Source organism: Petromyzon marinus, chromosome 52 (assembly GCF_048934315.1).
Source record: "Petromyzon marinus isolate PM22_M1 ecotype Great Lakes invasive population chromosome 52, UKy_Petmar_22M1.pri1.0, whole genome shotgun sequence".
In the NCBI taxonomy this organism is placed as follows: domain Eukaryota; kingdom Metazoa; phylum Chordata; class Hyperoartia; order Petromyzontiformes; family Petromyzontidae; genus Petromyzon; species Petromyzon marinus.
In genome coordinates, this window is record NC_133718.1 from 11,630,884 (window position 1) to 11,642,256 (window position 11,373).

At 53.3% G+C, this 11,373-nt stretch overlaps 1 protein-coding gene across 2 annotated transcripts; it reads right to left on the reverse strand.

The window, feature by feature from the left end:
- Window positions 1-274: 274 nt before the first annotated feature.
- Window positions 275-11,367, reverse strand: LOC116953637 (uncharacterized). 2 transcript variants are annotated; one of them, XM_032974021.2, is made up of 8 exons: window positions 11,103-11,367; window positions 10,694-10,779; window positions 10,055-10,196; window positions 8,165-8,262; window positions 6,463-7,321; window positions 5,793-6,059; window positions 4,801-4,871; window positions 275-3,940 (listed from the first exon to the last, which is right to left on the reverse strand). In XM_032974021.2, the coding sequence occupies exons 2-8, from the start codon at window positions 10,748-10,750 to the stop codon at window positions 3,026-3,028; spliced, it is 2,409 nt and encodes an 802-aa protein (XP_032829912.1). In that variant the 5' UTR covers window positions 10,751-10,779; window positions 11,103-11,367; the 3' UTR covers window positions 275-3,025. The 2 variants fall into 2 exon arrangements, with proteins under 2 accessions (XP_032829912.1, XP_032829913.1); XM_032974022.2 differs by having other exon boundaries at window positions 10,082-10,196; window positions 11,103-11,366.
- Window positions 11,368-11,373: the final 6 nt, after the last annotated feature.

Genomic DNA, 11,373 nt, shown 5'->3' on the forward strand with positions numbered 1-11,373 from the left:
TTGCAAATGTTGAATAGAAATAGGTTAGCCGCATATACGCCAAATTGCACAAACCGAACTTGCACAAAGCGAGGGGGAACCTGTACGGTTTTTTTAAGCTGAAGGAGGAAATAAGATAACCCAGAGGAAACTCGTGCAGGAAAGGGGGAGATACAAACACCACAGAATCTGTATGCTCTCCATATGAACCCAGGGGGTGGAACCCAGGCCGCATGGACCCATGGCACTGTGCCTGCCGAGTTATTGTCAATAAAGCTGACACAGACACATTGCGCAGGATATATTATACACTTTGTTTATATAGCACGCTATAATTCTTACACAGCATAGAGATAGCAGCACAGCCATAATAAATGAGTCGGGAAGGGCGAAACGCTACATGTCCTCTTACAAGGGTATAAAGTGTCTTAAAACCTAAAATAAAATGCCCTCGCTGTGGTCCGTATTCAGTCACGGTTTGGCTCTGGCTCGGCTCTGGCTCAAGTGAGCCAGCTTAAAGCCATGCAATTAACGGGAGTCGGCTCTGTGAGCCATGGTCCCAGCTACAGTCAAGATTTCCGTGAGCTGAGCCTGAGTCAAGCGGCTCAAACCTGAGCCCGAGTATAAGAGGCCGAGCCAGAGCAGAGCCGTGATGGGGCCTAAGTATTTACCGAGTGGGCTCTAATGGGGGGGTGGGGTTAGTCTGTATCTGATCGCACACTAACCAAGCAACAACAGTCTCACTTCGCCATTAAGTGGCAGTGACATCACCACCCATCGCTTGTGCCAGGTGAGGTGCACTGTGAGACTACGTGATGTTGAAGACTCCCTGCTAGCAGGTAACGGGACAGGCCCAGATGTTATGGGTTAATTGAGATGACTAAACAGTTGCATTAGCTGTGCTCCCCACTCTATCAAATTTCTGCGTTTTAGCCGCCTGATGCCGCACTCACGGTTGTGAGCGTTGCTCCTCTACCCTCCATTATTGTTGGAGGGCGGCTGCCTCCAACTGCCCAGTAGCGGCCTTCATCTGCCTCCTCCAGAGGCCGATCTTGACACCGCTGGTACCAGTCATCAGCAAGTCCACTCAGCTCCACATCCTCTTGTACCACATGATCCAATCTCTTCTCTAGGCTGTGTAGTGGCAGGGCATGGAGGCTACATGACCCAGCCAACACAGCCTTACCTGCCAGAGGAGCTCAGTGATGGGACTATGTCCAGATCTTTCAAGGATGCGAGCTCAAACAATCCAGTCTGGTTCAACCTAGGATGGATCACAGGCAGGCCAGCCTGAATATTTCGAACTGGCACAAATGTTCCTTTAAATGTGGTTGAGAAGACCCAGAGCTTAATATTAAGTGACTGGCTAAGCAGCTTCCACGTGGCCTTAGGCAGCTGATGAAAAGATGCCACTCGACTGATTTGGAAACCTCTGATACCTAACTCTGGCTAGTCATAAGCACACTACCCAGGTATAGGAACTCCTCCGTTCTTATGAGAACTACCCCCATCATTTTGTGGGGCTGATGGTAAGACCCCACACCTCTTAGTGGAAAGCTCCAGGTTCAGCAGCAGTCTCCAACTCCTCAGAGTGAGCAGCAATTACCAGATCATCAGCATGCATAATATGGGTGACCAATGAGAAGCCGTCCCTTGACCATCGCATCGATCTTCCTCCAATTGTATCTGTATCAGAAATAAAATTCCACTGAAACAGCCATGTAAATCTTCACAAATTCCACGGTTAAAAACATGTCAGATAATGTAGGAGCCTGAGGACATATTTGTTGCATCCAAAGGTGACATACTGGACATCTGTGAAAAATAGCTTATATCTCATTGGATTCCTCCAATCTAAATATTATGATTCTGACCTGGTTATACGAACAGGGATTGGCTCCGACTCCTGGCCAGGCAGCTTTACCCAGGCCTGTCCACCACCATGGTAATCCTTAATGATTGTGATTAGAGAGCCAAGGATCCTTATAGCATGAAGAATAACATAACCCAAAGCCCTGGCCTATTGATGGTATCATTGGGCTTGACCAGGTCAATAAAGCAGTGATGTAGGTCCTGTTGAATTTCCCTACACCTCTCCTGTAGCAGACGGACAGAGAATGTGGGATCAGTGCAGGACCACCCCTTTCTGAAACCATATTGGGGCTCTGCAAGCCTTTCCTTAGTGTGCCTGGCAAGGCGATGCTGAATAATCCTTGCCAGGAACTTTCCCGGCACACTGAGGAGGGAGATGCCCTGGTAGTTGCTACAATTAGTGTGGTCCCTCTTCTTAAAAAGGGGGACCCCACAAGGGCATTCTTCCAATTTGACTAATCACAGCTCCATTCACAAATTTTAAAAATTCACTCACAAACTCATACACACCCAGTTACACTCACTCTCACACACCCTCGGCTCACACCAATTAATTTGGGCCACCATGCCACACGTGCTCATGTTCAGCACGAGATAAGAACTAGCACTGACTCTAACTTGCACTCGAACGGCTAACCCCAACACAGGCCAAACCCCTAACCTCCATTAAGCCTTCGCCCAAACAAAACCCTTAGCTCATAACCATATCTTCTGAACCCAACACAGTCCCTATCCACTGACCTAAGCTATACAATATGCCCTAATCCTATAACAGACCCAGTCCTTAACTCTATACAAATCTATAAACTCCAACTAACACTCTGACCTGTAACCTAAATCGTGCCCCTTAGCCCTATTGTGGCCATGAGATTATCAATTAAGACGGGGGTTAAACTATATTGTGTGTCGCAATAGATCCCAACTGTGCATTGTGAAGCAAGCGGACTTCTCAATAACAACAAACAAATTATGGAGATCAGGAGAGGGGGAGATTAGAGGGCATACAGGGAGAAACAGAGACTATAGAATACAGAGGAAGACATTGAAAGGCCAGGGAAGACAAGGAAAGGCAGGGAAACAGGATATGGTTGAAGGAAACTATGAGAAGCACATCAAACAAGAGGAGGCAGGGAGAGGCATGGGGAGGTCTGGGGCAATTGTCCGAGATGCAGGGTCAGTACTTAGGGCCAAAGGGCAGGGGCCCGAGCTCTATCTCCACTTCGGCCACGTGCAGGTCGCAGTGGCGCCGTGACTTCCCGTGCCACGCCCTGTAGCTCTGCTGCTTGTGCTGCTCGTGACACCGGTTGTGCTGCTCGTTGTGCTTCGTGTTGTGGCCCTGCCCCCGTGTGGGAAGCGCCCTCTGGGCCCCGTACTCCTCGGGGCCCCGCCAGTCCCTCCCCTTCATCTTCAGCCGCTCTTCCCCTCTCCGCCTGCTGCCCTGCCCCTGACCTTGCCCCTGCCCCCGCCGGCCGTCCCCTTGCCGCGCCTCGGCGCTCGCCTCGCTCCCGGCCCCCGAGGTCGCGTGGCCTCCCCAGCCGCGGCCCCGGCTTGCGTCGGACTCCGCCTGCCCGGCCCCACGCTCTCCGCGCTTCCTCGTCGAGTTCTTGGCGTCCTCGTAGGGCCGGTGGCGGGGGTCTGGCCCTCGCACCTCCTGTACCTCCTTCTTCCTTTTCCCGTGCTCGGCGGCCGCGTCGCGCGCCTCCACGTAGAGCCGCTCCCAAAGGTGCGAGCGCTGCCGCTCGGCCTCCAGCGCCACGGCCGCCGCGTCGCGCTCTCCGCGGGTGGTCGCGGAGGCCGCACGCTCCTCCCGCAGCTCCCGGTGGAGCCGGCGAACCTCGGCCTGCAGCCGGCGGCCCTCGGCCGCCAGCTCCCGCGCCGCCGCCCGTGCGACTTCCTGTCCCTGTGCGGTGACGGCCCCGGGGGCCTCCTGCTTCACCGTGGTGGTCCCGGGGGCCTCCTGCTTCACCGCCGCAGTGGATCGCCCGACCTCCTGGCGTAGCTGGATCAGCGCCGCTCGCAACGCGGCGTTCTCCTGGGACAGGGACCCACGCTCTGCCTCCCAACGCCCGGCCATGGCGGTCGCCTCGGCCTGCAGACGGGGACACACACACGCACACATACGCACGCACACGCACGCACATTCACCGTGAGTTCTGGCATGTGGTAGGGCCAGGTCTGTCAACCGGGGCTCTCAGCCAGCTCCACGTCGAGACCACTCAACGTCATCAGCGCCCACCCACATGGACACAAGGTGCCGTTCCCATCCCTTCTCGCCGCAGAACGAGGTGTGAGCGTACACACTTGTGTGACCTTGTGAGTGTGTTCGTGTCCGTGTGTGGGAGACAATATGTAAACACGGCTACATGTCTACGTGTGCACATGTGTGCGTGCGTAAGTATTAATGTGTATGTGTGTGGGCGTGGTACTGCCCACCTAACCCTTCGTGTGCCATGTCGGCCTTCAATGGTGCTCGCGAACAGCACTTGCCTCAATAGTCTGTTAAAAGGCTATATGGGGGATCTTTAGATGTATAAACATGTGCATGTGTGTATATACATGCACATGTTTATACCTGCACCTCCAATTAGCACGGTTGGCTACATACGGTGTGAAAGAAGTTCAACACACCTGTGTGAGTATACGTGTATATATGTTTCTAAACGTGTGTGTGTGTACATGTCAGTTTTACACGTAGGCTTTCGCGACCAATATCATCCATAAGAGGTAATTTGGGTTAGATCGCGTAAATATATAAATGTGTCTCCAACAAACCGGTGTGCTGTACTAGTGACGAATTGGCATGTTTTGTTTACTTGACAACTCTTACTAGTTGACTGTGTCGGGTGGTGGCGGGTTTAACGACACATTTATATATTTACATGATCTAACCCAAAAAACCTCTATTATGTGTGTACATGTGTGAGTGTGCGCGTGTGAGTTGACCGTCACCTGCAGCTGGCGCTCGGTTGCCCTGAGACGCTCGTTCTGCTGCACCAACGCCCCCTGCCTCTCGCTCGCCACTGCTCACGCACGGCCACACATGCAGGGGGCTCACAATGGCCATGTCGGGGAACCAAGCCGGCACCGCTGAGATCCTGGGTTCAAATCCGGGTTTCAGCCACCCGTGGCTAACCCGGGTTCTCAAGTGTTGCGAGATGATAGTCTCAGGCCAGTCACCCATGGTCTCACATAGAGACCCACAGACTCACGTAGAGACTCAGACAGAGTTGTGATTTAACCAGGTTCTCAAGTGTATCAATGCCCGGTTACCAATGACTGCACAAACAAAAACTCCCATAAAATTTATAAAAAAGCGGAAACCTGGCGGCGCTTACTCAGAGCACATGGGACACGTTGTTCTATTAGTGGGCGACTGTTACTACTACGGCCAGGGGCGAATGGGCCATAGGTTTTGCCCTTGATGTTGATCCCCGGCAGCTGGTGTTTGGGGGGACCAGACGGCCACGTGTCGCCATTAACACATGCGGTGATGGGTGGGGGGGGGGGAGAGGAAGGTGGTTGGGGGGGTGACCCCCACGGTATTAATAGCAATGCCGTCTGCACACACGGTCCCTGCCCCACTTACCCAACAAGTCCGCTCGAGCACCGGCGCTGCAAATATTTACACGTCCCGGCGCCGGCGGTCACATGACCGTGATGGTCACATGACCGTGATGGTCACATGACCCAGTCTGCAGTGCGAGGGCATCACTGAGTTAACTTGTAAACAAAAAGAGCCTCGGCCTCCTCGACCGGTGCTCATTTCAGGCTGAGTGGACCGAGAGGAGGATATTGCCGAATTCACCTCACTCCCGAGTAACCTGACACTGACTGAAAGCCACAGAAACTCATATTAGGCCGAGTACACCTAGGGTTGGCCAGTGTGGATGATCGGGGAGTGTGTGGTTGGGGGCTGGGTGGTGGGGGATTGTGCCGCTCACCGTGGTTGCTCGCTATCACAAGGCCCAGCGCCACGATGAGCGCCAGCGCGAGTGCGGGCACCAGCACCGTCACTGGCACACCCGTGCCAGGCATGGTGCCCCCCGTTGCAGGCACGGTGCTGTCGGCCAGCGCGGTGGGGAGTTGCCGGCGGGCGAGGCGTCGGCGCAGCCTGGGCGCCATCGGGCCACTCCCGATTTCGTCATCATCACATCGAATGAGCTTCTCCTGGTCTTCCTCATCGGTGCTGGAGCCGGCGCCCGACGGGGCTGCAGGAGACGCACGCGGAACCATCATCGCTCGGCTCCATCAAATCTCGTTATCCTCATTATAGTGGCGGAATCACCGCCCTCATTGCAACAGCATAGCAGATAGCGCAGGTGGAACGATTTTCGAATTTCTGCAACTCTGGATCGTGAAGTGACCCATTACGCACAACAAACGCGAGCCCAAAACAAGAGTGGACGCACGTGCCGTGAGCGCGTCTGTGTTGGTCATTCGTCTCGTCTGTATTGGTCACACGTCTCGTCTGTCTTGGTCACACGTCTCGTCTGTGTTGGTCACATGTCTCGTCTGTCTTGGTCACATGTCTCATCTGTGTTGGTCACATGTCTCCCACATGAGTGCATCAGACGCTACAGGTCTCCGTTGCGACCGCTGAGCTAAACCAACCTCGCTCGCGCCCCAGGGGGAACGGGAAGCGGCCGCCGATGCTCAAAGACCCCGCGAGGGTGTCCTCGCCATCCGCCCGTGTGACAGGCTCCACGGATGCCTCAGAGTGGGAGGAGGGGAGATGAGGGGGGTCCTCCAGGCCTGCCGCAGAGTCGGGCATCTCAACGGACGCCTCAGAGGGAGCAAAAGGATCCGGAATCTCGTCGAGCGCAGAGGGATCCAGCGTGAAGAGGTCGGAGTCATCGCTCCCACTCACCTCCTCGCTCACCTCCATCATCTCCTCACCCATCTCCTCCATCATGTCCTTGCACACCTCCCCTCTCACCTCTTCCATTACCACCTCGCTTCGCTCCATTTTCACTTCCTCCATCTTTTCGCTCACCTCAATCACCTTCGCCTGCACGTCCCCACTCAACTCCTCACTCACCTCCCCTCTCACCTTCTCGCTAACTGCCTTGCTGATCTCCCCCCTCACCTCCTTGCCCATGTTCTCGCTCCCCTCCTCTTTCACCTCCTTGCCCATGTTCTCGCTCCCCTCCTCTTTCACCTCCTTGTTCATCTTCTTGCTCATGCTCCCGCTCAATACCTCACTCACCACCTCGCTCACCTCCTCTTCCTCCATCATCTTCTCGCTCACTTCCACACTCAGCTCCTCGCCCAACTTCACCTTTTCGGTCACGTTGCCCACATTTTCGTCCACTCTCTCAACCTCCTCACCCATTGGCTCACTTGCCTTGCCCAGCTTCTCGTTCGTCTTGTTCATCTCATCTTCCTCATCTCTCACCTCCTCCTTATCCTCATCTCCCACGTCCGCATTCACATCTTCCTTCACCTCTTCAGGCCCGGGTGGCCGCTCCACCTGTTTTTGTTCACCGCCATGACATGAATGCAATGTGTCAAACGCCGCTGTCCAAACCGTTTACGTTTATATATGTGTGGAAGTATGTAAGTTGAACGTCTTTCGCACCATACGTAGCCAACCATTCGAATCAGAGGTGCGGGGGAAGGACAACAACTGAACACAAAAAGCTTATGGTAAACACCGAAGAACTCGATGCTATTTCAAACGCATGTCATAATAATAATAATAAAAATCAAACAACATTCTTGATTTACCAATGGAAACTTCGTTGAGTCTCAAGGAACTTTTTCAGGAGGCTGCTCATGTAATCTACTATGTATTCTCTGCGCAAACCATTTTAATCATGGCGAGCCGGAATTTACAGTAAACATTACCCATGATCCCCGGTGACAAAGCACAATGAGCTTCTACGTGGAGAGCTGTTTGTGCGTTTGGGCCACACGTGCTGGTCACAGGCAAGGGTATGCTATATCTGAACCCATTCTGGCCCTCTCACCAAGCCATACTTAACCAAGTATGGTCAAATAAGCCCCAACACTAAACATTACATGGGGAGGCCATCATCCAGCAGTGGACTGATGATGCCACTGTATGGATGCCCACAAGCCACATCTGTGAAGCCCCAATCTAGCATGCACAGGCCACAGTCTTCTTGCTCGATCAAGGCAAAGGTGGCAGTGCCCAGCCAGCTCGTGCCAGCTTGGGTGAGCGACCTCTTACGTTTTGTATAAACCCGCTCTGAGCGATTGGATTGGGAATCCTCAGTGACAGCCTCTGCTCGGATTCCCTACCCATTTCCCCACCACCACCACCGCCGCTGCTGCTGCTGCTGCTACTCACCATGCACGTGGCCTCGTCAGGGAGTCCGGTTTCCCCCACCCTCTCGCAGCCCTCGCCCCCGGCCTCCAACGCCTCCCGGAGTTTCCCTTCCAGGAACCCTGCGAGACAAAAACTCCTCGATCACTCCGAGTGTGGAGGGCGGCCGCAGCAGAGGGACAGCTGCGCATGAACCTACAAAACCACAACCCTGAGGAATCCGGAGCAAACCTACGCAGAATGAGGGGGGAACGCGCAAACTCCACACAGCAAAACGCCATGAGACACAATTGTTACAACTGTGGTGTGCAGTCGTAACAGTGGCACCACTGTCTTGAGTGAAATACCATCGGTTACGTAGTCTAAGTTATTGATGTTCATCTTTCTGTGCGTATTTCTTCTGTTACCCACGTGTGGGGTTTCAATGTCAAATCCCTTTTAGCACTTCGAAACCTGCCACACGCGTGTCACGCGCGGCAACATAAATAATAAATGATGATGATGATGACCTGAGCAACTGTAACTCTGCCCTCAATAACCGTTACATTACATGACCAAACCTAACATTAATCGTAGCCACTTACATTCTCGTCATCTTCATAATACATTAATAAAAATCCTAACATAGACCACAAGTATAAACACTAATAATAACCCTAACATTATACACACCAAACACAATCATGCTGTTACAACTCCCAACCTGAGCCATAACACGTATAACGTTTAACAGTTTACTCCTACAAGTTATCATTATACCCACATTACTCTAACCTTCAACCACCAACTCTGGTAAGGGGCCGTCCATAAATGACGTCACGCGATTTTTGACTATTTTTGACCCCCCCCCCCCCTCGTCACACGGCGTCACAAAAAGTCAGATCCCCCCTCAAATATGACGTCACAAAGCTCTGTACCACCCCCCCCCCCCCCAAATAAAACATGCTCCAAATCGCTTTAAACTATTGTCGTTGTAGTGCGTATTTAATGTGGCGCTGCACTCTGATGTTTTAGGAGAAAACATTTATTAAAAAGTCTATTTAATTAAGTAGAACGTGTTATCTATATTTGTTTAAAGTTGCGCATTTTGATGTGACGTCACATTTCTCACCCCCCCCCCCTCGTCACACATCGTCACAAATGTCTGACCCCCCCCCAGGTGCGTGACGTCATTTATGGACGGCCCCTAACCCCAATAACCCTGACCCTTATAATCATAGCTCTGAACATTCTAACAATCTACCACCCACCCAGCGATTAGATTATCACGATTCAGTCACGAATTGATTGACAGATGTTTCGTCTTATTCTTATGACGATTTTATTCACTGCATTTGCCTAAATGTAGCATATTATTTTAATATCACATTAATAAACCATCCATATTATTTTCATGTCACATTAATAAACCATACATATCTGATTCTTAGATGCACAATTCTATACTGTTATCATGAGTCCAATAATGTATTTTAAACAAGGAATATATAGTCATGTACCTAACCCTTAGCGGTTAACCCCCAAAGCCAGACATGGGAAGGTTTAGCTGAACAATAACCAAATACAACTCTAAAATGCCTTTTGGCGGGGGGGGCACACATTAACACACACTTCTCGGCCACTTCTTTCAGTGAAAGAGGCCCTTGAAGTGACAGCAGTGACTTGAGCGTGCTAAAATGAGAAACACTATTGTTGCCACATAAAAAAAATATTCCCCTCCAGTACACAATGAGTACGGCTAAAATGCTTATGGATTCCAGGCATTTTCAAAGAGGACGATCTCATGTGGCTGCAGGCCACGGTAAGATGAAGTCGCAGACCACTTTTGGCAAATGGGCCGTAGATTCCCCATCCCGTGCCTTAACTCGTAGCCCTTAACCTTACGGGGCAGGAGGGGGAGAGTTGTCGCGCTACCCGTGTCGTCCGTGCCGCTTTGCCCACCGTTGCCTTGGCTCCGCGCGACGCGGGCCGGCACCGTCTCAGCTCCATCCTCCTCGGAGTCCGAGTGTCCGAGTCGACATCTCTGCTTAGCGCCCACGCACTCCTCGTCCAGGCCCTGCACGCCGTGGCCACGCGGGAGAGCACGGGTCGGCGTCTCTGCCTCTCTGGCCCGCTCGTCCCCCCCCGTGAGTAAACACAAGCCCCGCGCGGCACCAGCTCTGTTGTGTAAATCGGGCCATTGCGTAAGGAGGCCGTGCCAACGCGCAACCGGGGCCAGCGGGTGGGGTAGGGGGGTGGGTGTGCTAACGCGGAGACGAGGGCCCAGGTCCCCTCACCTCTACAGGGATCCTCACCCCACGGGTCCCCTCACCACACCGGTCACATCACCAAACCCCACACGGGTCCCCTCACCACCATCACGCTGCGGGTTCCCTCACCCCGCACCATGCGCACCCCCCCCCCCATCACAAAAATCCCCTCAAAACCACGGATGTCATCGCGAATCCCCTCACCCCTTTGCCGCACGGGTGCCCTAAACCCCTCTGATCCCCTCACACCAACGTGCTTCCTCGTCCACAACACGCGGGTCTCCACCCCACGAGGGTCCCTCACCTCGCGGCTCAGCAGAGTCCACCCGCTCGAGTCGCTGTCGCTCTCCGAACTCGACATCGCGGCGTCGGCGACGGTGGAGGCCAAACCTGAGGTCGGGGTCGACATGGAACTCACAACTCGAGTACAGTACGAGTGCGTGTGTCTGTGTTGTGTCTACGTACTTGTCTAAATTATGTGTCAACGTGTATTTGCATCCGTGTGCTGTGTGTCAATGTGTATTCGCGTGTTTGTGTTTTGTTTATGTACGGCCTTAATAGGTTCTCGCGAACAGCACTTGCTCAAATTATGTTAAAGACTGGAGGAGGATCTTTGTCTGTCCGTGTGTGTGCGTGTACAAGCCTAGACGTGTCTATGTCTGCGTGTATCAACCCTGAAGCGCCCGCTTTGTTTACTTGAGAATGCAAATTACCTCGGCCTGGTCGCACGCGGACCCCCAAAGCTTGCCTGGTCGCTGTACCGGCGCACCCTCACCGATGCCCGCAGGCAGAGGCAGACCGAGCAGGGTGTGGGTCGTGGTGGCGAGTCGGTAACGGAGTTGACCACCTTCGTGGAGCGGTGGGATGGATTGTGGACGCCGCCGCGCCACTGAGCTCGGTTAGAGTCCTCCTCCTCGTCGTCGTCGTCTTCTCCTCAATCTCCTCCTCGTCTCCCGCAAGGCTGCAAGTCACGTGAAGAGCGGA